General features: G+C 39.9%; 1 protein-coding gene across 2 annotated transcripts in view; it reads right to left on the reverse strand.

Moving 5' to 3' along the window:
- btbd11b (BTB (POZ) domain containing 11b) overlaps positions 1 to 21,222 on the reverse strand; it is a 167,035-nt gene extending 145,813 nt beyond the window's left edge. Inside the window, exon 1 of one of the 2 annotated variants that reach the window (XM_015352134.2) lies at positions 19,971 to 21,222. In XM_015352134.2, the coding sequence (XP_015207620.1) occupies positions 19,971 to 20,835 (865 nt within the window). In that variant the 5' untranslated portion in view covers positions 20,836 to 21,222. The remainder of the gene's footprint in view (positions 1 to 19,970) is intronic. The other variant, XM_006633151.3, reaches the window with a different exon arrangement.
- Positions 21,223 to 27,450: the final 6,228 nt, after the last annotated feature.

Below are 27,450 nucleotides of genomic sequence, written 5' to 3' on the forward strand. Positions count from 1 at the left end.
TTTCTAGTGCTAACCTTTGTGCCACAGTGCTGTAATCTACATTACTTGCTGAAAGTCATCTCTAATCAGCATTCAGTGAGCTTTGCTCTCCTCACACTGGGAATAGTTAAGGGCTGAAGTCAAGCATTAACATGTCAGTCCTCCATTCTGTAAGGCCCACAGTCTCTTTTTTTAGATTTATGTTTTAGTTTTTCTTCCTAAAACTCTCAAAATTATACAGCATTCTCTTAGATACTTATATTATATATTATATATACTTATATACTGTATATAGGACAAGGTTAAATATTTTTTCTGTTTCTTAAAACTGCTTTTTATCTGATCCAGTGACTGTGGATAATGTAATATTCCTTTTAGCTAAAATGAATTATTAGCACTGAATAAATTTCTGCCACAGATTAGTCACTGATGAGAAAGGAATTCAATTGTTTGCATTTAGGGCTCTAGCAAAATCTGTTAAGATATTTACCTCTCTTCTTCCAAGTCAAGAAAGTATTACTTAAATCATTTGACTTCATCAGCTCAATTGCCCAGTTCTGCTCTTCACTGTTGCGTTGCTCGACAAATTCTAATTTTTTGTTCCTTCAGAACAGAAACCTCCTGGCAAACTTTGTTTCGTTTCATTTCACAGACACTGAATCATCAGCACACCAAAAGCAAAACAGTAATTAGTTAACAATTGTCAATTATGGCTTTAAGAGGTAGGCAGCTCTATCACAATGCAAAGGCTGAGAACCAGAAGCAGTAATTATGATAAATACAGCCGTAAGGCACATTATAGCTGAACTCTGTGTACATATCATAGCTCTTCTACGAAGTATTAAATCTCTCAATGAAGCAGAGAACCTAAGCTTGCACTTACTCTCCCCAAACATGAGCAAAAATAATGTCCAATTAATAAAAAAATGACAGCACCAGTTTATATGTCAACCATAATAGAAGCTTTATAAAGAAAACATTCCCATCCCTACCGTAGAAAAGCTTAGTAAATGTCGGTTCTTTTAAATCGCACCACGTATTTTTATTATAATCTCATCTCTCCTGAATTTGTCATTCTGATAGAGTGCATCATTTCATTTTAAAAGAAAAAATATAAAACGGAATTAATCCACCATTTCATCACTGTGGGAAAAGTTTGCAATTCTAAGAGCATGACTTATCACAGTGTTACCTCTTCTTATTTCACAGTGTTACCATTTTTATTTCACAGTGTTACCTCTTCTTATTTTTATCAAGTGCAGTCTACTACTAATCAGCTTTCCTTAACCCTATTGCCATGCCTTTGTTATTAAAGGCGTAACACATCCTTTCATGTGAATGAGGCCTGTTACACAGTCATTTGAGTAACCTCTTAAATAAAACTAACAGCCACTGCTTCAGAAAAATGTTGTTTTCTCTGCCTCACTTATTGTCATTAATCAACCATGTTGTCCCACAAGCGAAGAGAATTCCCTGCCTTTACATTTTGTTTGTGCTTCAAGAGCAAAGAATAATTGTTCTACTTGAAAAGCGTAATTGGATCATTTTGTAACATATTTAAGTGGTCAAATAGTATTAATGCATGCCAGTACAAACATAAGGCAAAGCAAAACAGCTCAGGCAATTAACTGACATTATACCTAAATGGAAAGGTTTCCTGTAATCTGATTGGCTTGCCAGTGGGCGTCAGTCTGCGATATACACCATTAAAAGTCTGGCCCTGGAGCTACTGTCATATATAACTGCAAAAATGCTACCACACAGACTTATATACAGACTTTATAGGGGGACAGCTATTTCAAAACTCACATGCAGCAACTTAAGAAAAAATAAGAATCAAGAGTTTGATTAAAATATGACTGTCATGCTCATCTTGCATAGAACTTCAACAACAACAACTTTGTAATGTGCATTTTCCACTGTTTTTAAACATTTGAATCTATTGTTATTATTAATTTATCACATACCACCCAATTTGGAAAGCACAGACAGGGCTCTCCAACATGTCCACTCACCTTCTGACACGCAAATGGGAGGAGGGGCAGATCTGAGACCGAAGTTACCCTCAAGCCTGTTGAAGCTGTGAGGTCACGGTTTTGCAGAATCCTGACAAATTGTGACCCTACACCAGCGCCTGACCCACCTGGGGAATTCCAGTCTCCGCTGGCTTGTAACACGACCAGGGTCTGAGCATATGATCTCTGGATCATAGAGCTCCACCTGCACACTGAGAAACTGCCTTTACCATCCACTCAGGAGCCCCGGCCTTGCAAGCACAGTCCCGTAGAAATCCCCATTCTTCTTATGTTGGGTGGAGGAAAGAAAGTTTCTTTTGATCATGTGGTTCAACTTGGCGACACTTGAACAGATATGAAAGATACTCTATCAGCTTTCAAAGCTACACTTTAAGTTCCAGCTACATGTAAATAACGGGAGTAGGATTATGGTATTGAAAGGATTGTTTTGTTGTGGTTTAATTTTGATCTAAAGGACCAGAAAACAATTTGCTCAAATCAGTAGTTGTTCCTCCTCAACAAAGTTGATTACATTGTCCCACAGGGCTGAGTTTCTGATCCAGTTCTTTATGGGGTCTATACGTTACCACTGGACCACAGATTCCTTGTAGGTATGGCGTCCGTTTTCATTTCTGTGGGAGTGATCCCAAATGTACAGTACATGCACACAAACCAGACGTTATTAATGAAGTACTGTCTGCCTTGTCACACGGCTTGGATGAGGTTAAAAATGCATGCAACTTTCTACGAAAGAAATCAGACAAAACTCAAGCTGCAGGCTCTTCTTATCAGCCCTGCAAAATGTGAGTCTTAGTCTGGCTATCAATGGTCCTGGAATCAGTCCAACTACTCAGGTAACGCATCTTGGTATCATTTGTGATCCAAGACTTTGAAGCGGCATTTGAAGCTTCATAATATTGCACAGGTCTGTACGTACAGTACGCTCCAAGTTCATTTACAGCCCTGATGAAACAGGAGCAACTAAAGTCACATCACAGAAAGATTTTCAAATTGGATAATGTTTCTTGCTTTAAAAGTTCTGAAGACTTCATACAGAAATTTTAATAAAAGTCATAATGACAAAGTGGGAAAGTCATATTTGAGAAATTATTGAGAAACCACAAGGGTCAGTTTTATTCACACCCCTTTGTTTTTTTTTAGTGAACTGACAGCTTCAGTTAGGAGCACAAATGTTCAACTGAACTGGGTCTGGAGACTAAAAATGGTCAGTCAACGGCATTTATATTTTTTGTGTAATGAATTTTCAAAAATTTAACCATTTTAAATTTGGCTTCAGAATTGGACAAACTGTACTTGGGCTTCTTAGCAGAACGAAGCAGCTGTCTAGCCAAAATGTCTTTACTAGAATTCAACAATTTGTAATAAATATGATTTTATGCTCTGCCCAATGCCACAATGATTTCATAGTATTAAATTATTTATTATTTTTAGGTTACATGGTATCTAGTCATCACTCATTCAGCTATTTGAGGTTGTTGTTGCCTATTTCACAAGGGGGTATGTATAAATCTGGAGAGCACCACTGTCTGATGGAGAAAAGCTGATACAAGGTTTTGTTTTTTCCAGGGTTGATTATTGTAATACAGTGCTTGCTGGTGTATCACAATGTTTGGAACACATGTTGCAGCATGTTCAGAAACAAGCCGCTTATATTTCAATCAAAACTAAAATGCATGAGCACCTATCACCTGTAGGTGCCTTCCTTTCTCACTGAGGAGCCAGAGCCTATCCCGGCAAGCAACAGGTGCAAGGCAGGGTACACCCTGGACAAGACACCAGTCCATGTGGAAAGAAACTGGAGTACCTGGAAGAAACCCATGCAAACACAGGAGGAACATGCAAACTCCACACAGATGGTACACCAGGAATTGAACACAGGGTCCCAGTGCTGCAAGGCACCAATGCAGACCACAGTACCACCTTGTCATTCCTATGCAGTTTAAAAGCAAATTCAGGACACCACTAAATACCTTAAATCAGACAGAATGAGTCCAATGCTGATACAGGAGGGTCATTCAGTTTGGAGGTTTTCAGTCCAACTGGGTACTTAGCGATCCAAATTAGCTCATTGCTGGCTTAAATGGACCAGTCTAACAGTGTCTCCCAGCTCTTCAAGATCTGCTGCTTTAATGAGAAACACTGAGCAGGACTGCACAGCTCTGCCTTAAATTACCTCAACAGTCTGGCTCAAGATTACACCAGTGAACTGCTATTTCTTATACACCTACAAGTTCTTTAGAAACTGGCCTTCTTTCAGCTCCCAAACTAAGACCATGGGAGACTGTGCTTTCTGTTCTGTTGTTCCAAGACTGTAGGATGATCTCCCAACCCCTATCAGGTATTTGGCAGTCAGCACGTTCAAATCCTGTCTTAAAACAGACTCTATACTTCTAATTATGGAAATAACTGTTTTAATTTTTATGGAGGGTGGCACAGTGGGTAGGACTGCAGCCTCGCAGTGCTGGGCACTGGGTTCTATTCATGGGGGTGCTCTCTGCGTGGAGTTTGCATGTTCTCCACATATTCTGTTGGGTTTCCTCTGGGTGCTTCAGTTTCCTCTCACAGTGCAAAATCACAGAGGTAGATTAACTGGCTTCCGAGAAACCTGGCCTTCGGAATGAGTGTGTGCATGCCTGTGTGTCTGTCCTACAACGGACTGGTGTTCCCTCCAGGGTGTATCCTGCCTTGTACCCAGAGAAGTGGTTAGAAAATGGATGGATGGAATTTTTTAAAAAAAGACAGTATATGTCTTTTTTGTTTGATTATGTTAAGAGCACAGGCTGCAGATGAACAAGCACACAAGTTCTTTTCTGTGATTCTTTTACTGCACAGCACCTCGAGATGAATTATCATGAAGGGTGCCATATAATCAAAACCCTACAGTATATTATTGTTATTATTCAAAATTATTTGATTAAGTAGCTAAGCTCTGCAGTCTATGCCTGTCATAGTAATCTAAGATTCATCAAGCAAATGTCACTTTAGTGATTTGAATACTTTATTTATTTTGCGTTTCTCCAGACTTTTCCTCTCTAGAGAAGTGAAATGAATGAAAAGGTCAATATTGCAAAAACAACAAAAACCCTCATCTACTGTAGTTTTTACAGTTTTCTAAAATACCCAGTTTCTGTTATGGTGTTAATCTGCCGGAAATTACACAAATAATTATCAGGAAAATAAACTAAACCTTAAAAGCTGTCCATAAAATGCCTCCTTTTATTTGCAATATTAAATTTATGGTCAAAACCCCTCTGTGGCTCAGAATAATATTTCCAGTCACAGATCAGAGCCTATCTGGATATGATATTAAAAGAACGCCTTTATACAGTATATGCCAGAAACTGAGTCCTGAACTAAAATGACTGCAGGATAAGACTGGGGTGCCAAGGCGTTTCCATTGCATTCAGGTCCTTTAATTAACAGCAGCTGTCCTCTATGGGTTTTCTAGTAATTATACAATAACTGTTGTGTGTTACTGCGGTGGATTGAATGAACTGGCTTGTGTCTTTTAGCAGTGTGTGGGGTGATCATTAACATTCTGGACAGCGTGTGGTACTCTGCTGTGCTGGTTTGGCATGCTACAGTAGCTTCTTGTATAAACTGGGTGGCAGGTTCTACAGTCTTCTCGATACAGCACATGGTTTCAATATACCGTTGGAACTCTGCATTAGTTACGGCAATGAAGGTTTACTTTCTAACCCTGTCATCATCCTAGAGCACGCAAATTGCTTTCTCTCTTCTTTCTGCTGCATGGGTTGCATTTAATTTGGCCTCATTAGATACCCAAGTGGACTATGCAGCTTGTGAATGAAAGCACAGCAATATACTGTAGAATGCTGCCACAGTGTTGTATATAAATATGGCATCAAGGATGTGTGATAAACTGTACAGTGTATCGTCAAGTGCCAGTAAAACTAAGGACTTGAGGTCCTTATTGTACTTAGAGCCAAGCATCCCCAACATTATGCCAAACCTGGCCACTCAAGGTGCTGATTGATCGGAGAATCTCATCTGCCCAGTTGTTGAAAGCAACCGACTCCCAGATATAACAATCCTACAACTGTATAAAAGTGCCTCCTGTGCACTTCCACCGTAGTCCACCTGGATCGTCTGGCTGCTGTTTCATAGTTGCGTCTGAAGAAGTCCACTGGGATGAAATCCTCAATTCCCTGGAAGAGTCTGGATAATGGGCGCAGATCTTCTCCAGTCTGCAGTGTTCAAGACTGAAAAAATTCAGCTCTTCTGGCCTGTCAGAGAGGGACATTCCTTCACCTCCAGTAACGTACATGTGTGCTCTTCTGTAATACACAGAAAAATTGGCTGCCTAATGGCAAGACTTATTCGCATCACAATAAGTATTTGTCCTTTATGATCCTTTAACATGCCCCCCTATGCGGAGCTGAAATTATTGTGAATGACATACAAACAAATACTCTCCACATGAGGTCAAGAGTATTTCTAAATTTATTGCAAGTCAACCAAGGAATGTCCACAATGAATAATAATACCGTGGTACAAATACTGGTATTGTGGCTCAACCAGTAAAGGTCCTTTCCCAGGGGCAAGCTGAGCACCTTGACTGAAGTCTGGGTCATATCATAAGCCGACTGTGACCCAGACTCCCTAAGACTCAGCATGCAATTATTGAAGCACCACTGCACGGTTAGTTGGCAGGGCTCCTCAGTGCTGGCAGTCGGGCAACGAGGTCCAGTACATGCCTCTGCTTCAGTCCGCGCCATCTCCAGCACAGAGCCGTGCTGCCTCTTAAAGATATGTGGCTCAAAGGTGAGCAGGTTGGGGGAGTCTTTGTAGAATTCTCCATCCTCCATCGAGTGCGTGCCTGCCACAGAGAAAATGGGTCTTTCCACTTCCTGCGAAGTGTTCACTTTGTGAGAACATCACTCACCTTTCAGAGATGCTTACAGATATACAGTAAAAATGTAAATAGCTCCAATTACACTATTCATGCATCCCTCTTGTTCATATACTGTATATACTGATATAGCCTAATATCTGATAGATGTTTTAAATATAAGTACAAGTTTGGGTTGAAATAGTCTTAATTCTTGGCATGATTTTATTTAAACAATTATAATAAATATATTATAATATATTATTATGAAGTTAACACATTATTATAAACACTTACTTTTTTGCAATGACATCTGCTATCAAGAGCTAAAAATTATGTTCCAAAAGACTGTCAACATACTGTAGCTGGGGAGAATAATACACCTGCTTGCTGTGACGAGGGTTTTAGAAACGTCCTTTTTGACTGATTAATTCTCCAGACACCCAAGAGAAATCCAAGAGAAAATGAACATCTGCCCACAAAGAAAAAAAGCGAAATGCTGCCCTGAATCACACACGTCAGGGGTCAAGAGAAAATCTGATATAATTCCGAGCTGTGAGCACCAATGACATTAGGAGGACAAACGGGAAATTCACACAAGTACATGCTTTACAGGGAGGATTTTTAAAGTGTACCACTTTATTCTCAGAGTTGAAAAGGCTTTTTTCTTGTTGTGGGTGTGTAGGGTTCAGATTAATGCTGTATAACCTCTACTTTCAAAAGGTAATATTCGTGTTGCAATGGAACTGAAAGATAAAAGGGACTTTTAGCAATGCCGCATTAAAAAGAAAAACTCAAATAAAGCTGTTTGAGCTTATAACAAGTAAAACATGCCTGTCTTAACAAGACAACAGGTATTAACCCTGATTTAAGAATTGTGCGTTACTGAATACATATATCCACAAACATGTCTATCACGTTGATTGTGGCATTATTCTTTGTTACTGTACTCTACAGTTTACAGTATAACATTCATATTATGCACTGTGGATTGGCAATTACCTTCATATGTCAGGTTGGGTGACCTTTAAAGGTTTTGAGTGAGTCATCAGACAAACACCTCTTATAGTATAACTGCTGTGCAAATGGCTTACAATATTTTATCTTAAAACTGTAAAAACATGGATTTCAATTGACACGGACATTTTCAGAGCTTTGTTTTGATCCTGATAATGGAACTGTTTGGTCAAAAAATAACAAGAACAACTAATGCAGAATAAAACAGAACGATAAAAAAATGCCTCTACTTGAAATGGTAACAGCTGGGTTATAAAATTTGTCGAAAAGACAGAAAAAAGGAAAGACAGAGAAACACGTTGTTTGCGGAAAAAAAAGTTAGTGCCCATGAACAGTTTCATTTCATCGGCCTATTTGTTTCAGTCACATTTAAAAAATTAAAAAATACACACTTCACTCATTTAAATGCTTGTGCTTTATATAAAAATCCTTCCATGAATATCTTCTTTAGCAGGGCTTCTATTAATGAGACTATCAGGTATTCCACCTGGGAAAGACTGCAGATTCTCCTGACATCACCTATACAATAAGTGCATCATAATAATCACCCTAGTGCTTGTGTCTCTGTAAAACCCAAGGATTTCTTTCAGGTACCACATATGACTCAACAGAAAGCAACAGACTTCGTTTACAAAGACAGCATGGTGGTGCAGCTTCCTCTGGGTGCTCCAACTTCCTCCCAATGTCCAAAGAATACTGGTAGGTTAAACTGGCACTAGGAACATTGGCCCTGGTGTGAGAGTGTGCATGTCTGTGTCAGTATGCGTGCCCTGCAATGGACTGGCATCCCACCTAGGGTGTATTGTGCAACCTTGTGCCCGCTGCTTGCTGGAATGGCACCCCCGTTTGGACCCTGGATTGATGAATGAATGGTTGTCTCATTTACAATTAAAAAAATAACCCAATGTCCCTTCAGTAATATAAATATAAAGCTGTCATTCTTTGTTTCAGACAGGTGACTGGTGAAAGTGCAATGGACAGAGTAAGCACTGTGACCCAGTGATCCATCCATCCAGGAAAGGTATTGTCAAGTCAAGCCCTCCTGTGAGGCCTATCAAAGGCTCAATGCCACAAGCAATGCCAAACACCGCAAATGCTGTAGCAACCAACACAGGTTTTACTACCAGTAACATAGTAACATTTTCCCACAACAATGCCAGAAGCAGTATGATAGACATGATATTTTGCAGTGAATCCTAACCACACTGTGATTGTGTGGTAAAGTGGTTCATAATTATTCACCATATGGTTGACACAGTACAATATACTGTATCAACAGCCCACTTCCTCATAGATTCACCTCTCTGGCTAATTTCTTCAATGGAGCAGTGCAGCTATTTCTTCTCCTTCATTGTACGTGTCTTATGCAGCAAACTTTGAAATGATTATTTATTCCGGGCAGCCACCAAAAAAGGGATTTCTATTTCCCTCTGACATTTCTAAAATGGTGCCGTTTAATGATGTCATCTGTCACCGAGCTGGTGAGTCGGGCTCTGAATGTTAAACTGTTCCGACAGCCAACTAACTTCCAGCAGTGATGCGCCTGCTGAATTTTTCTCTGGGTATCATCACTCTCCGTAATTACGGCGCAGCAGGCAGCCAAGCAGCTGTGAGAAGTGAAAGCACTTGGAGAAAACAAGAATGACGCTCAGCTGGCTAAGCTGGGACATGTTTAAGAACAATTTTAAGGAAACACCCCAGGCATTGGGTTCAGGTTACTCCATTCATTTACCAAGTGCGTTTGAAAATGGAAAAATGTTCCCAGCCTTGGCAACGGTGGGCACACTGCCTATGCCACAGAAGATGGTTTCCTGTTCTAATTGTAAACCAAAAGCACTTTTCCTTCTCTGAGAATCTGACACCAGTGAGAAAGTAGATGTAAGTCTAGATAAAGCGCGCCCACAGCCTCAGAGCTCCCAGGCACAGTCATACGCAACCTACGTCGTGCAAAATCAAAATCTAAACGCCCCAACTGCCACACGCTTGTCAGCAGAACGCTTTCCCGTTGCCTACATGACAAATTACCGAGGAAAGCCCTGCTCCTCGATGCCAGTCTTCAAAACAAGAAAAAAAAAAGCCAACTCGCACTCCAGATCATTTTCCAACTCAAAAGACCAATTCAAATTTAAGCCATGTTTTCATGTAACCCATGCATCACCAGATTTTCAAAAAGCCACACAACATCCAATGTCTTTCCTTTGAAATGTTTTATAAACCTGTCGAAGCAGAGAGAGATAAAAACATTGCTAATGGCAGCACCAGGGATATCGAGCCCACATCACAGTAGGCCCTTGAATGTGGCCGTGTCACATTCGGTGATGCACAAATCGGGGCCTACTTACGAATGGAGGTTTCCCATTAACTTGGCCTAGCCTCAGCATATGGCACACATTAGTGTTTAAACACATCTGTTTATTTTGCTTTCTGGAGAAGGACTTTGCTACGTAATGTTTTTGCACTGAGTCAAACCGAATCTTGTGTTTAAGCATTTCAGAACTAGGGATTTTGCTGCCATTTGAGACGCCTAACATTTCCTTTTTCAGTCTTCTGAATTTTTACAGGTCTGTTGATGCACGTAATTTCAGACATAAAATGTAACATCTTTGTTCTAGGTTGGTTGTGTTTTTGTACAAGGTCAGTGAACTCTGCTATAGCAAATAAAGCAGCAGAATTAGGTGTTTCAGGAAAAAGTGCCTCATTTATGAGCCACTTCAGGCATAATTTAAAATAATAATTGTGAGCTGATTTGCCATTCTGGCAAAACTGACATCTGGATTGCTACCTGCTGGTGGTGAGAGATATCAGAGCCTTAAAAAGTCCACTGACAATCACTGACAGGTTTGTGAATGTTAGGGTAATAGTATAGTTTTTCATCAAAGACTAATACAGAATGTACTGTACCTGTGGGACTTATCGAAGAAGAAACAGAAAAAATGCAAACAAATTTCACCGAAGTATCATCTTAAACTTCAAATGTCACCAAAAAAACCTTAGAAAAGTCTCTGTACCAGGCATTAAATAAGACCAATCAACAGACTTATGAGACAGCAACAGATAGTAACAAAGAGTTTATGGTTGAAATACAAAATCTGTAGCTTTTATCCAATTATACAGCTCACATTATAGTTTCTCTTAAATGCACCAGATTATCATCATGTACAGTATAAAGGAATGGAAACAAGTGCATTGTCTGCAGTTGTGTATACCGTAGTATTATGAATTAGTATATCAAAGGAATACACGATCACATTAAAACTGGACTATGGGATAGTTCACAATAAGCACTTGCCCTGCAGGGCTAAAGGCTGTTATAATGGTAATGTTAGAACAAACTACCATACCACTGTGGTAGGCATTGATTAATATGGTTGATTACATAAGTGGAAAATAATGTTCTTACAAAATGTATCAACACCCAGTAAGCATATTGTCAGACAGATGCAGAGATAATACTACAGCTGCCCTATTGTTTGGCAATTCATTAGACTTCAGCCACCTTCCAATGTGATGATGAAATCCTGGAAAACAATCAAATGCTGTCACAGTAATAAATTTCACCTTGATAGAACTGACTCGATCTCTGGTCTTTGAACATGTGGAGTCTGTCTTGACAAGATAAATTGTGAATGCTTTCTCCCAGTTTTGAAGTTTTTTTTCTGTTTTTCCAAGATAAATAAAATACACATGGCAAAGACAAGAAAATTCAAGGCAAGATTCTTTAGTATTGTTATTCCTTAATCTAGCAGTTAATTATGATGATATGTTTATTATTCTACTCTTCTTCTGGCAAGCAGTAATGAAACAACTGAACACAGACTGTATATATAAAGATTTTATATTCTTCCCATGAGATTCTTACCCAATACAAACAGTGCAGTAGATAAACAAGAACACTTTGTAATCAAGAAAGCTGTTTGTTAAAACAATCCAGATGAAATGGAAAATCTGGACCACACTAAATTGGGCAATATATAAACATAAAGAGTGACAAAACGCTTAGGCAAAACTATGTGAAACATGATACTCGACACTACAAATATGATTACCTAAAAAACTAAATGGGAGAAAATATGTCCGATTATCCAAACCATTCAGAACCTAAGCATCCAGAATTCTCCTCCTGTCCATCTTGTGTTTGTACTCCCGATGAGAGAAAAAGGTGTGGCATGGCTGGAATTTAGGATGGGTTAGGTTCAGCTTTAGACACCTGTCTGAGTGGAGTATGCATGTTCTGCCTATTTTAGCTCATGTTTTCTGGTTCCCTCTCACTACCCAAAGCCTTGCAAATGAAATCAGAATGGTGACTCAATCTCATATCTTTCTGAGGGGGTAGTTCCCAGTATGACCAGTGCTGGTTTTGTGACTGCTCCTGAATCAAATTGTGACTAAAACCTTGCGTGATGGTCTTCTCATATTTATGACCATTCTGATGGACAGCATACGGACCACTACCTCTGTCCAGCCAGGTGTCATCTGCTTTTACATACGGTATATATACAAACATTTTCAAGGACAAAGTACAGTAACTGCACCGCCCCTGACCAAGCAAAAGAAGAGAGAAAACTATTTCATGACAGGGCTTGGCACATCAGAAAGGTCTCGCTCCATAAATCTAAATCTCTTTTAATCATTTGTGGCTTCCTGCAGTGAACAGCCACAATGTCCAGATTGGTCAATTAGAAACTGAACTCTGTAGCTAAAGAGTGTAGATCTGTCTCACCTGGTGGGTGGTTTAATATAGTCTGTGCTTTTCTGGGTAAACTACAATAAAATAACCATCCCACTCTGCTTTTTAGAGTTTTATAGTATAATTTCTCCAAGAGTGTTTTGCATTCTATTACTGTCTCTGGGAAATGTTCCTAAATTGAAAACAGAAAGCATGTTTTTACCTTCAGCTTTTATCTGGTGAGCATACAATTTCCTATGGTGTAAATCAAAGGAGAAGTAGCACCACACTCTCCAACATCACAAGAAAAATCTCAATCTGGTTGAGAAACTGAAAAACGAAAAAACAGATTATATCCTGTTATGTCTCATACTAATAGTGCCAGTAAGTACAGTAATAAGTAAGATTAATGACTTATGTCATATTGTAGAAGATCCTATGGTGCCTATAAAGCAGTAATACTAGAGTTACTGCTGACAACCACCCTCAGTATTTTTAACAGCATAACACCTTAAACCAAAGCGCTAAGTTACCGATCTTTTAAAACAAGTGCACTGACTAGAGTGACAGAGCAAATGTTTACAAACATCGATACAACTTACACATTATGAGATATATTTAAAGAAAAATGCATAACGTTATTTATAAGTGTGTCACATATTACACTTTTTGGTACAATTGTACGAACCAAATCTAAAAAGTAAAAAAATACTTTCCACTTTGCAAATCTGTGTTCTTACGGTACATACACAAACCTTAATGAATTTTCCTTCTTAGCTGAGAACCTGTTGCTCACTAAAGCAAGCCATATTGGTAAATTTAAAAAATCATATTTCTGGATATTAAAAGCATAAGAAAATCAACTGATACAGTATGATTATACATTAGTTTAGCAGTATAAGATAGTTTACCAGTATAATGTATACACTTGCTTATATACCGTATCAGTACTCTTATCTATACCAGTGTAAGAAATGTCATAAAGAAAGGCAGCCATTAGTGTGTGAGTTTCAAAAGATTGAGGTGTGACAGCAATCTCACCAATGATATTCTATGCAGAAATCTTTAATAAAATAGACCCATTTAGCTCTTCTCTTTCCAAAATAGACTTTGCTAATTTAACCAGAAGCATGGCAATGATACCAGCTTGTATTGTGGTTCAGTCAGATCAGCCATTGGATGGGATAACTCCAAGGAAAACTAGGTTGTGGCTGCAAGTGGAGCTAGGGGACCAGTAGGTGGCGCTATTCCCTATCAAATATCCAAACCAATGCCTCAGTATGACCATGGACTCCTGGGATGTCAATCCTGGTGTAACCCAGACAGTCACGTGAGATAATGTAACTGAATTAGAGAGAAGCATAGCATAGAAAAGACACTTCTAAGCATCAACCAAGGTTTCTAACATTACAACCTCTGAGATTTTCAAGAAACACAATAAAATTTAATATTTAATAAAAGTTATTAATAATAAAAAATCCTCAAACTTATATAGTCCTTTTCTGGACACTCCACTGAAAGTGCTTTACAGGCAATGGAGACTGTACTAGGGTCCGCATGGACCGCAGGGTGAATAGCCCCTACAGGTCCCACTGATGCCTCTTCCAGCAGCCGCCTTAGCTTTCCCAGGAGGTCTCCCATCCAGGTACTGGCCAGGCTCACTCCTGCTGAGCTTCTGTGGGTAGCCACTGGTGAGTTGCAGGGTTATAAAGCTGCTTCTCCTCCTGTTTGCGTGGAGTTCCTCTGAATGCCCTAGTCTCCTCCAACAGTCCAAACACATGCTGGTAGGTTAACCTGCTGCTGTAAAACCGGTGATGTAATGCCATATGATTTTGAAGATACAACATCATATTATCAGCAGCCATATCACCTTGCAGCTCACAGCTGGCAGCCCACTGAAGGTCAGCAGGTGTGAGCTTGGTCACACCAAGCTCCTGGTATGGGAGACCTCCTGGGAAAAACTAAGGTTGCTGCTGAAGGAGATGTTAGTGGGGCCAGTAGGAGGTGCTCACCCTGCGGTCTATGTGGGTCCTAATGCCCCAGTATAGTGACAGGGACCCTATACTGTAAAAGGGCAATGTTTGGATGACTCACTGTGGTCATTAAAAATCCCAGGGTGCTTCTTGAAAAGAGTAGGAGTGTTACCCTGGCACCCTGGACAAACTTTCCATTGGCCCTTACCAATCATGGCCTATTAATAATCCCCATCTCTGAACTGGCTTTATCACTCTGTTCTCCTCGACACTGAGAGCTGGTGTGTGGGGAGCGTACTAGTGCATTATGGCGCATTAATCATCCAGGTGGGGCTGCATACTGGTGGTGGTGGAGGGGATCCCCATTACCTGTAAAGCGCTTTGAGTGGAGTGTCAAGAAAAATGCTATATAAGTGTAAGCAATTATTAATATTATTATATTGCTGTATGTTTTACAATCATGGCCCCTTCTGTTCAAATGCTGTTTTTGCTTTCTTAAGGAAGCAGTTATTCTGAGAGTGTATGAAACCCTTTTGTTTGAAATATTTAGAATAATAACAAGAAAGATAAATATTCAAAAAAAAAAATTTAGACTGCTAATCCTGAAAGAAAACCCAACTTTCTTCTCATCACTACAATAAAAGAGCACAATAAAGGGAGATAAGGCTGCTAAGAGTCCAAATATTTTTTCTCCTAGGGTTTTTTGCATGCATTGACTTTTTGTACACAAGTTGATTAGCTTTGGCATAAAGAGGTTCCATAACGCCCCAAGAGATCTGGGATATTTTTGCTGCTGAAAATTCTTCTTCCTGTTTTATTTCAAGAAGTAACTCTTCCTTTCCACTGTTTTTCCATTTGAATATTGTGAGGAATGCAGCACCAGTTGCACAGTACAGTACAGTATATCCATCATTAGGATGAAAACACATCACGCACATCGATACAAATCTGTGCAGCATGGCACAAAGGAATTTATTCTCTGTGAAGCCTAAAAGCAAGATCAAGGATAGAAGAATTTAAGTACAGTGCCACAGTTCTTAGCATGCCCCCTCATGTGCTCAGAGCAAAAAAAATACTGAGTTACATTATTTTAAATATAAAAATGTGGGCATTGAATTTTAAACTGCAATATTCTAACACATCTGCAAGAGCAATAAAGCAGCTGAAATGCCATTAGTTTGTTTTGCAGGATATGGATTACTTCACTGTATGTTCACCACAATTTCCTAAGAGGTACAGTAGGTATGGTAAACTCCTGGGTTCAGGAAACTGGCTTCAAATGTACTGTGCAATTGGTCTGATTAAACTCATTTATATCTGACAGGCATTTATGGTCTCAGCATTTAACAAGTGTTAATTTCTTCCTTTCCAAATAACCACTTAATTTGCCAGTATTAATCACTCATCAGGTATGTCATTACATCTGTATTCAGGAATTCACAGGATAGAGAACTGAAACAGCGAAACACTGGGCTTACTGAAATGACATGCTAGACTGTGACACCCAGGAAAGAAGAGGGCATCCCTGCATTGCTTTTGATATAATCTTACATGATGGCCCATAAAAATGTCATCCTCAGTAGAAGACAGTGTAGAACATGTAGAAAATTACAGAGGAAGAATAAAGACACAATTTTGATTATACTGTACTATATATCCATACCAATATACTTGTGTATTCGACAGATCTATACTGTAAATACTGTACAGTTTAGCAATAAAAAGATGGAACGTCTCAATTTAAATAGTCAGGAAAATACAAAATGTATTTAAAAACTTTGTATGCCAGTCTTGCCAGACATTTTCTCTTCTGTTCCCATCAAAATTGAAAATCCAATTGTGAAGATAGTGTCTCGTTTAAGGAATAGGACCTGGGCCTAACAAATTTAATGCAATCCAGATGCAGTACTATTGGAATATAATACAGAATTGAGAGCTAAATTATTTCATCCATTTTTCTGTGTTTATTATTCTAAGGGGCAGAGTTAAGTGCTCTTGTATTCCACTAAAAAAGGTCTATAGATCCATCACGTTTTTTGCCTTCTGTGAAGGTTTAGCCCTACTTATTATTAATGGGAATAAACAGTTTAACAGTACAGAAATTGTGCTGAACAGCTTGAAAGCAAATATCCAGATGCATGTTATCACTGGGCATTACTGTTTTCAGGGCTTGCCTTTCACCAGACACAATGGACATTTTATTAGCAACAAAATAAGATGCCATCAGACCTGTAAACAATGAGTATAAAAAGCTTTTATCAATACGATCTCTATTGGATAGAGCTCCCTCTAAAAATGTACACTTTAATACTTTCTTAAATTGGTAATGAACTATTGAACTACTAGATCTTGTAGTACAGTACAGAGTCCTTACAGTACACATACAGTACACTCTGTTACTGTACATTCATAATCATTTTATGGACCTTCTATCCATAAAATGATTATGGACTTATGTCCATGTGGATTATGGATTTTTATTTATTTATTATTTTTTATTTTCTTGGTCATACCATGGTACTTTGCACTGTTTGCTGCTTACATTGTCCCCCTTGGGGACAAACAAAATATTCTGAATTCAACTGAATTGAATATAAGACAAGTCTTGTCTTCCATAGCCCTCGTCCTTTGCATGACCTTAAGTTATTGATCCTCATTAATGATCATGAAATTGAGCCATTCTGGGTGATTTGTCACTTATGGCACATTGGAGAACTTGGACTGTTCAGAGCACAAGTAAATGGTAATGAGAGAATTTCAATTTACTGTAGGTCCTAAAACCCCAATAAACTTGCCATTAGATTCTGGGGTTGTGCCAGTTCCAGGCTTTTTCCCATGATGACAAATGTTCCCCAGGAGAAAGGAAGGAGCACAAAACTCATTTCTGCACTGGGGTCATGAGCTGGATTTGAATCCAGAAGTACAGTATCTTTATTCCAGTGGCTGGCTGAGCTCCTAAATTACTTGTTGAAAAGCTGATTTTCTTCTATTCAGCATGCTGTAAACATGAGCACAGAAAAAGGGGTGATTTGCGTGCATAAACCAGTTTAGGATGATGATTTCCTCATCTATGATTGTGGACACAAGAAGGGGCAAACGTGGAAGAAAGGTGCTGCGTTTTGTTTCAGTAACTTCATTTACTGCAAATGCCTATGTGAGCTGAGCATTATCTGTGATCGATATATGTTTGATTTTTTCAGTCATTTTAGGCTTTATAAATTGAGATCCTTACTAATACACACGCAAGTCCAAAGCAAATCCATCTGAAAACAAAAACACTGCTACTAGATTTTCCATATTAATAATTAATTCTGCAGTTACCTACAGTATTTGCTCTCATGCTCATTACAGTATAGAAGGACACACTAATGTATGGTAGTCTTCCCTGCAAAATATCCACAGATAATGTGACTGCCCCCACATAACCATGTACCGTACATGGCAGAATTGAGCTTTTCACAGACAAGACTGAAAACTGTCAGTGCCATGTGTTTTATATCATGTGAAGCACTACAGCAGCTCTATTGGACAAGAGCCTTGTGCTTATTTTATAACAAAGACACACAGCCATCAGCCAACAGAATAAAAGGATTCACAACAGACCTACAGGAAGGTTAAACAGTACCAGTGACATCTGCAAGTGTTATGAAACAAATGTCTCCTACAAACCCTGAGCAATAATGATTCCTCCAAGAGAAACTCATCCAAGGCTGATGTTCACAAAAACAGCTTTATTTTATTTTTATTATAAAAAATAAACTAAATTATTAGTTAATTTATTTTTCTTTTTTTGGGGTCTCAATGGCCCTCCAGACTGAAATTGGATGAGGGGAAATTCTAAGAAATGGCACACACAGGCGGCACATGGACCACATCACATTAGTGAACACAACGGAGAAAAATGAAATGTCATTCTGCAGCTGCCTGCTTTATCACAGTGGCAGTGGGGCCTGGATATTAATTGATGTGAAGTGGACAGTTTATTTCCTCAAGAAGCAAATAAACATCAACAGAAAGGAAACATCTAGCTTTGATCCTTGTCTGTAGCTAATGTGCACAACAACAATTTTAGCAATTACTATACCCTCCAAAACCAGGCAATGATTACACATGGGTACAGTAGTTTAACACAAAATACATAAATGATTCAATTTACTGTAGGTATATAACATAAATGCATTTACATGAATGTCGTAGTATCGAATACTCAAATGGAACTTAAACAATTTTCCTGTTATGTATGTTATACAGTATTTACAGTATACACTGTATAATCTTGTAGTAACTTATATATAGTGTTAAATAAGATATGTTTGATTTTACAGTGTAAGGATCAGTTCATCTGGACACAGAGCAGTCTTGGTGTACAAATGATTTAGAGGAATGAAAGCAATTAGAAAAATCATTTTCAAGTGTTGCCTATAATGCATTGTCTTTGCGCTACAAGAAGGTTTTGCCATTTTCAAAAGCAAAGCTCTATCTTTGTAATTCACAGCCGAACGCTCACCTGGTTTCCACCAACGAAATAAAATTGAATCATGATCCCAACCTCAGCAGAAGACTTCTAAGAAAAGTTTTTCCACCTCTGCAAACACCAGCCCGGTTAGTGTTATCTTCATCCATCATTTTCCTTATCCTTGATGGAACACGGGCTGAATTGTGTTAAACCCCTGTTTTTTCTGATCTAATGCTAAAATCTTTTCCTTCTGTCTTTTGGTGCAACGTGTCCATTTCTTCACTCCTGATACCTCACCCACACATGCAGTGTTTTTCTAAGCATCCTTTGTTGCCCTCTGATGTATAACCAGAGTGCTATTTAAATCTGTGATATACTTTTTTTTCCTTAAGGCACGTTTTTATCATTATTTCAGGATTGCACTTAGCACAATATATATTTATTTATTTTCCTCTGGGTGTAACCTTCTGTTATTTCTTCTTCTTTTTCTCGAAACATTTGGCGCTATCATGTAAAAACCCTTTAAAATAGTGATACATTAGCATCTCTCGAGAATTGAAAATGAAAAACAAACACAGACTGATGATTGAATTCCTCTGGTCTCTCCCTTGAAATAAACACAGCGTATTTTCAGTTCTGACGTACAGTAGGCTATCCCATACTGGGAGAAAAAAATCGACATGCTGTAACCAGTAAACGCGTACCGATGTTCACCGCACTGTTATTTTCTCCTGAACTGAGGTAATTCATTTCGTAAACCAGCAATTAAACGGATCTCCTACTGCATGGCCCCAAAGCTCCAGCCAGTAAAAAGACCGCTTACAGTACAGGAACCTCGTATTCACGTTGATACATTAGAGGGAGACTGTACATACTGTATACAGTTAGTTACAAGTAGCAAACGCTTGAAAATGTACGCAATGGAAAACAATTACGGCAAGCAAACTTGGCGCAACTGTTGGCCGCAGCTGCAGTAGCGGGCGCGACTTACCGCTGGCGTTCTTGCCACAGATCAGGTGCTGATACGGCTGCAGGAGCCCCCAGATCTCCGAGTCGTTGTTGACAGCTTGCTCCAGGGAGTCCACAGTCAACTTCGGGACCCCGTTCTCCTTCTCGACGTGTGCGCTGTGCGCCACTCGGGTGTAAACCTCTCGGAACAGGCTCTCCGTGCAGGCGGCCAGGTAGATGGCCGCATGCTCGTGGATCCTCACGGCCACCCGGCTGTCCACCATCCACCTGAAAAACTTCCCGACCGAGAAGATCAGCCCGCATCGGGCCGACTTGCCCCGGCTGAACTTGTCGCCCGTGCTCATGTTGTAGAGCGACAGGGCGCTGAGCGCCGCCGTGATGCAGTTGACCGACAGGGTCCAGGACAGCACTACCTTGATGGCGCTTTGGATTTCGTACTTGGTGCATTTGGCGTAGCGCAAGCTGAGCCGCTGGGCTTCCTTGGCGATCCTCACAAGTGCCCTGCTCACCAAGGAGGACAGCTTCGCCAGAATCTCCTTCGACAGCTGCCCCGCGTTCACCTCTTCCTCCTTCTTCAGGGCATTTTCCACCTCCACGATGCTCCAGGGTACATCCTCCAGTTCGGGCAACTTAGCACACTGGCCGGAGCACTCCAGGATCTCGGTGTCTTCAGCCAGGACGGTGTTGACAGTATCTAAGCTGTTGTGGCGACTGTGCATGGAGTCGGTTAGATGCCAACAGTTTCCTCCATGTGCATAAGGTAGGTGCGTGTCTGAGCAGCACAAGGACAAGCTGGACGACCTGAAGGAGTCCGCAGCTCCACCATAACCTGAATCAAGGGTTAAATCCTCCAGGGTCCTCACAACTGTGTTACCCCTTCTGGCCATAACTGCGCCTCATGCTGCACGCGTGCCTTCTAAAATAAATGGCTCTAAACCTTCCCACCACCTCCCCAAGTGAGAGCCGCTTTCTGCTCACTTGTCCACGGCGTAAAGAGAACAGGACTCCGCTTTGGTACCGGAAAGTGCAGTTACCTGCTCTGGTGGAAAGGTAGGGTATGCACTGCAGTTGTTTTTTGTTTTCTTGTTGCTCTGGTCGGAAAAAATATGGCATCAACTGTTTCCTCACTCCCAACTTCGTGCGCCTCAGCTGCGCTCGCACTGAGCACTAAACTGCATCACCACACTGCAAAGCGACTTACACAGGCGGGAAGGAGGGACCATGCAAATATTAACTCCCCGGGCAACCAATAAGACGGTGGGATAAGCCTGGAATGGCACAAGTAAGATGACAGCTCCAGGTTTTGAATCCAGACTGCGCTTAACTGTTGCAGACCTTGATGTATGTACAGTATGAACCTTCCCGATGTTTATCAGCGGTGTGCTTAAGGCAGCAGCAGGGGTGTGGCTTTTAGTATGACTCACTGAAAATGTCTGCCTTTTTGCACTCTTGATTATTTTTCTATATGGGCACTGCAGTGCAAAAGTCTTAGACATTTTAGACACCATTCAGGATTTACAAAACATGCACGTCCTGATCTTCAGCGATTTCCCTAAAGCCTCCGCTAGTGTTTGCTACAAACATGACAACTGGTCTAAGTGATGCAGCTGAGTCTGGTGTTAAAGGAAGCCCTTTCAGTTCGCAAATTTTAATTCACATTGACCAGAATCTTCAGAAGCGAGGTCACAACTACTCACTACAAGGTAAACTATACGTGAGCGGTCTCTATGAAGTGCTGTAGCAGCTAATCCATCACACGTGCCAATAATATCTAATTGGTCTGCTGTCAGGTGTTCCTGGTGGTTAACAACATATATTCCACTCTACGTCTCCGTGAAGCTAAAGGGCTCCTTTTTGTACGGCAAAATACAAATCTGTATAAGGACTGACTGTTATCTTTCCGCAGAAGATCATTACGTTTCTTTCTGTATAAAGAAGGACAAAAACATTGAAGAAAGTAGAACAATGCAAAAATGTCTTCCACTTTCACACAGCAGTAAACGTACTGTATGTACAGTATTGCAGAATAACAGCACCCAGCGACTGATAGAATACTGATAGATTTACCCTAGAATTCAATGCAAGAATTTAATCTTGCATTGAATCGAATGTTATACGGTAAATACAGTACCACTGTTTTACATAATGACAGTTTAATTTTTCATGTTATCATTAATAATAATTAGGAACAAGTAATAGGTTTATTCCATGCTGAAAAAAAGAAGAAAGAGAACACAACGTTTCGGCCGTGGAGCCTTCTTGAAGAAGGCTCCACGGCCGAAACGTTGTGTTCTCTTTCTTCTTTTTTTCAGCATGGAATAAACCTATTACTTGTTCCTTTGCAGCCTACGCATGCTGACGCAGCTACCCACCTGAATTAATAATAATTAGCTGTCTGGTGACTTCTGTTAAGAACATCATCAATAAAAACGGTGTTGGTGTGACAGGAAACTGTGCTTGCAGAAAATGTCCATTGCATCAGTAAATCTTTTTCATTTGTTCCACCATGATTACCCATTTATTTATCTCACATTAAAAAAAACACGTAATCCATCCACCCATATTCTAACTGCTTCTTCCAATTCAGGGTCGTGGGGGTGCCGGAGCCTATCCCACAAAGCAACAGGTGCAAGGCAGGGTACACCCTGGACAGGACACCAGTCCCACTCTCTGACACATGCCCTGCAATTTATGGGACAGTTAAAAGTTTTCTAAGATCTCACCCAATTGGCCATATTCCCCTCCGAGATGTCAGCGTCCAAAAACTGGAAGATTTCGTTGCACCCCAGAACAATAGGCAGACCCTTGTGGGCATTTTAACATCAGCCCAAACAAGGAAGGTGTGGAAACACACATCCTCTAAGTTTCTGTGCAACATTCACAGAGATTTTGCCTGGAGTGTCGTCCACCAGTGCTTACCGGTACGAACTTTCTTGTACCGTAGGGGCCTCACCCCCAGCCCTCGCTCGTTAGGGTGGGCTGCGGCGAGGAGGAGACTGTGACCCATCTCCTGTGGTCCTGCTTTTTTGCTAAGGCCTTCTGGGCACAGTTTGAAGATTGGTTGCAGGCTCTCTCGCCCCAATTTACCCTGACCGCTGCTTTCGTCATATACGGCATCTCTCCTGTCAAACTTCCTCCTGACGTGTTTGACAGGATCTGGGCCGTGGTGAACAGTGGGAAAGACGCCCTGTGGAGAGTGAGGAACATGGGGCTGTTCAAAGGCATCGAGGTCCCAGTCAAGGCAGCAGGTAGCCTGGCCCTGTTCATCACCAGAGAGAACTATTACCTCAGAGATCTGTGGAGAGAAGGGAGGGAGGAAGCAGAAAATCTGTGGGAAATAGAGAGCATAGGTCAATATCTCAAGAAACTGTGAAAAACATTATCATGTTTAAGTAAAGAATGTGATTTGCACCAGAAAAAAAGAAAATTGTTGCTATGTAACTGTTACCGTGTCAAAATGTAATGAGATGTGATCATATATACTGTTTTAAGTATGTATATTAATGTAAAGCTTTCTGATTTGTGATGTCCTGTATTTTTTTGTGAAAAGAAAATAAAGTTCTTAAAAATCGAAATCGAACCAGTCCATCACAGGGCACAGACAGACATGCACACACTCACACCAGGGCCAATTTTTGCAGACGGCAGTTAACTTACCAGTAGGATTTTTGACTGTGGGAGGACACCGTAGTACTTGGAGGAAACCCACACAAACACGAGGAGAACATACAAACTCCACACAGATACTGTAGCACTCCAGGTATGGAGCTGAACCCAGAGCCCCAGTGCTCTGAGGCAGCTAGGCTAACCAATTTGTAACGGTGCCCCATAAAGCATAGTACAAAATATGTTTTCATTTAAAAAAATAAAAGTGCCATGTGAGATGTTTTCTGCTTTCTGAAGAACAATGTAAATGTCTGTGTTTTATATTATACTGTATGTACCTGTCTTTCAAAGACAAAAACGTGTCCCTTGCATCTTTGGAATGTGTGTTTTTGTATTTACCCACTCTAAACTGTGTACAGTGCAAGAACACATCCCTAACTTGACGACATGTCTGCTCTTTTCAGAGTGGACTCCTAGTTTAAGGGTGTCTCTAAAATTATATCCCTCACTTTGAAACCTCAAAGAATTTGCTGGCTATTGTTGTCAATGTAATGTGGCAGCATGCTCTGGTAAGTATAAGCAGATTTCATTTTCTACCCTCAAAATTTGAAATGATTTGGATATAAAAATGATATTTCATTGCTGATTTTCATAAGTGTTTATCTGGAAATATTGAAGATGTTTAATATGATTCTGTCTAAGAGTTGATTTCAGTCTTTTCTTAACCCTGATTTTGTTTTTTGCTTATCTGTGTTTTATCACACTGTGTGTCATACTGGATATTTAACAGCCCATTTATACTTAATTCTTCAGGCCTGTAAACCCTTTCAAAACCAGAGAATTCTTACAATGTTTGTACCAATAACAACAACATAAATTCTAATAGTAGCACCAGGGGAAAATATGTACAGTACATATTCAGAAAATTTTATGAGATTTATTTTTCACTTCAGTTTAATATACAGTTTATTGTTGGTTGTCCCTTCTAAAGCTAAGTTTTTATTCTTAGTACATTTTACTTTACATATGCACATTTACCCATATTCATTCTTTACTAAGGGGGTGGGTGTTCTGAGATGATTTCATGACAGAAATAATTTCTTGGCTGTTGTTCATGCCAGCAGCTTAATATGTCCTATAGAATTTTTTAGACCTCTTTAACATTGGGTTTTTATTTGATTTATGGTTTGTATTTTAAGATGCCAAACAGTTAAACGACCTGTCTTAAACATGTTAGTTCCTGGTCTCAGTGGAATATGATCTGTTTTCATTAATAATGAACAGCAAGCAGACCTGAGATCTAGCCTGCTAAATTGATCTGAGATACTATGTTTGACTGTCAAGGTCACCCATTTATGGAGGTATTGTATAGTGCATCTTGGTTCAAAATGCAGTCTTCCACAGATACTTTCTAAAACCTTACAAGAAAGGCAGAAATTAAAACACGGGTCTTCCTCGCTGTGTTTTTATTTTAAAATGTAATAGTACCATACTTACTGTACCACACAGAGGTAAGAAGAATTAGCCAGATCCAATTGTTGTCCAGTTTGAAAATCATGCATGCTGTAGTTGGTGCAGTGGCATCATCCCTGTCATCAACAAAACAGTGCAGAAAATGAATTAATTATGATAGATGACATAGTTGGGCAAAAGGTTTGCATACAATTACAGAGATGCCATGGTGAAGTAATACAACGCTTGTCGCACCACTGTGAGTGTAGATGTGGCCAAAGCCTTCTGCATTACTGAAAGAAAATGGAATATCCACACAGAGGTGTTGGGTACCCAACATGCTTTATCTGTGTTAGAGGCACCTCACAATAAATTGGGGCAGCTCACAATAAATTGGGAATACAAACAACTGAAAAAGGACCTGCCAAAAATATTATGTTGTAAAAATGAAAACAAAGTTGGCTACCGTACCTCAAATGTTTTCAGTACATGATCCTTGTGGGAATGGAAACAACACGAGCCACACTGGAGATTGGAGTTCAGCACTGCCGCCTCGCAGCTTCAGGGCCCTGTGCTACGGTCTGCCCTCAGGCTCTATCTGTGTGGAGTTTACATGTTCACCCCAGATTCAAATTGTTTGTTCCTCGTGCTCCGGTTTCATCCTTTTTTCCCCAACGAAGTACAGGTGAGAGATGATTGGATATTCAAAACTGACCTCTTATCCTTGTCCTTGCAACTCTTGCGCTCAGTCCTGCATTGCACAATGCCCTGGACTTCCTATTTAATTGTGAGGCAACAAGTATTTATTTGTAGAAATTCTAATGGCCACATCGGTTGTAGTCCTGTACTTCCATATTTCTATTTCTGAAGAATTTCAGGACCCTGCATTTTTTAAAAACTTTTACTGCTTAAATTGGGGCATGGATTCTTGGAATCTCACGTGTATTTACTTGGTAATAAAGTATAACATCTTAGCTAGGCCTTGCTTGAGGAAACAGTGATTAAAATATCATTTTCTACACTGCCAGTGAAAGACAGGTAACCGTCTCTGTACTGAATGTACTGAAATTGAAGAAACTGAGATCCTGCTAGTTCTACAGTATATAACAGACTGTAGCTATTGCACTCCATGTATGATTCATATGATAAATAAACATCTAGTTGCAAGGTAAGGAAATATGAGCAGTGAGTGAGTAGTGCAGGGAAGGGGAACCCTTTTTGACATGTAAAGTGACCTGGATCTCATGATATGGCATTGAGGGAAATCAGCAATGACAGCTCAGGCATTACATAACCTGTACATAATGCCACTGCATGCCTTTAGTAACTGTAACATCTTGGCAATGATTTCAGTTTTTCTACTTCCAGCAAAAAAAGAAAGCTTCGATTAAATTCTTAATTATATTTAAGTGCGCTAACTGGTTTGTGTTCGGAACAAACGTTCTTATGAATTGCATCATTCTGGCTGCAGGCTTTTTTATATTGCAGTCGCTGTATAATGCGACTGTCCCTCTGTTTCATGATGTCCGTCTGTTTGGTGATGTTTGTGGTTGTAGATTCATAAGCACTCTGCAGGACAAAATCCATTCATGCATAATATTATTTTATAATAGAGTGAGAAATATTATACTGTACTGTATATACATATAGCTCAAATACTAAATACAGTGCCTCTCAATATAAGTTGTTTTTTAGTTGTAATTATCTACAGTATCAGCTATGGGGTCAGTGATTTTTAACATCTGACATTCAAACATTTGTAAGAATAACTCATATTTTTCCGATTGCAACGCAGAGAGATTTACTCAGTGTCACTAGCTGGCCTAAAAAGAGCAGAGGGGTGTTCACTTCCACAGCAAGATCAAACTGGCAACGACCCAAGAGTAAAGACAAGATACCGTATATGTAACGAAACGGAAAGTCGATAAGTAAGGAAATTCAGGAAGGGAAGAAACAGCACATGTAACGCTGTGGAGGAAGGGACTGAACATGGATCTCTGGCACTGCAAGCCAGTACATTAGTTCACAGCAAAAAGACTAGTCACGTGATTAGTTAACTCGCTCTGTGGCTGATGAATTTTAAGCACAGATTCAACCATGAAGACAAAGGAGCTTTCAAAAGCACATGGGGATAACACTGTAGAAACTCACAGATCAGGAGAAAAATATAAGACACTACCTAAATAAGGCTATCTATCCAAACCAAACAGCAGGGCAAGGATTAAGCCACTTAATGTTAGGAATGCCACTGTGAGGCTAACATCAGCTTTCAATGGAGAAAATATCAACAGTATCCTGGTCTCCACAAAGCTGGCCTGTTGGGCAGAGTGGTAAAGCTATCTCAGATCTCGACAAACCGTTTAAGTGATACTTCAGACATGTGGTCATACAAAAACAAAAAATCCAACACAGTCAGTACCATCCCTACTGTCAAGCATGGTAGT

The sequence above is a fragment of the Lepisosteus oculatus genome, chromosome 7 (assembly GCF_040954835.1).
Source record: "Lepisosteus oculatus isolate fLepOcu1 chromosome 7, fLepOcu1.hap2, whole genome shotgun sequence".
Classification (NCBI taxonomy): Eukaryota; Metazoa; Chordata; class Actinopteri; order Semionotiformes; family Lepisosteidae; genus Lepisosteus; species Lepisosteus oculatus.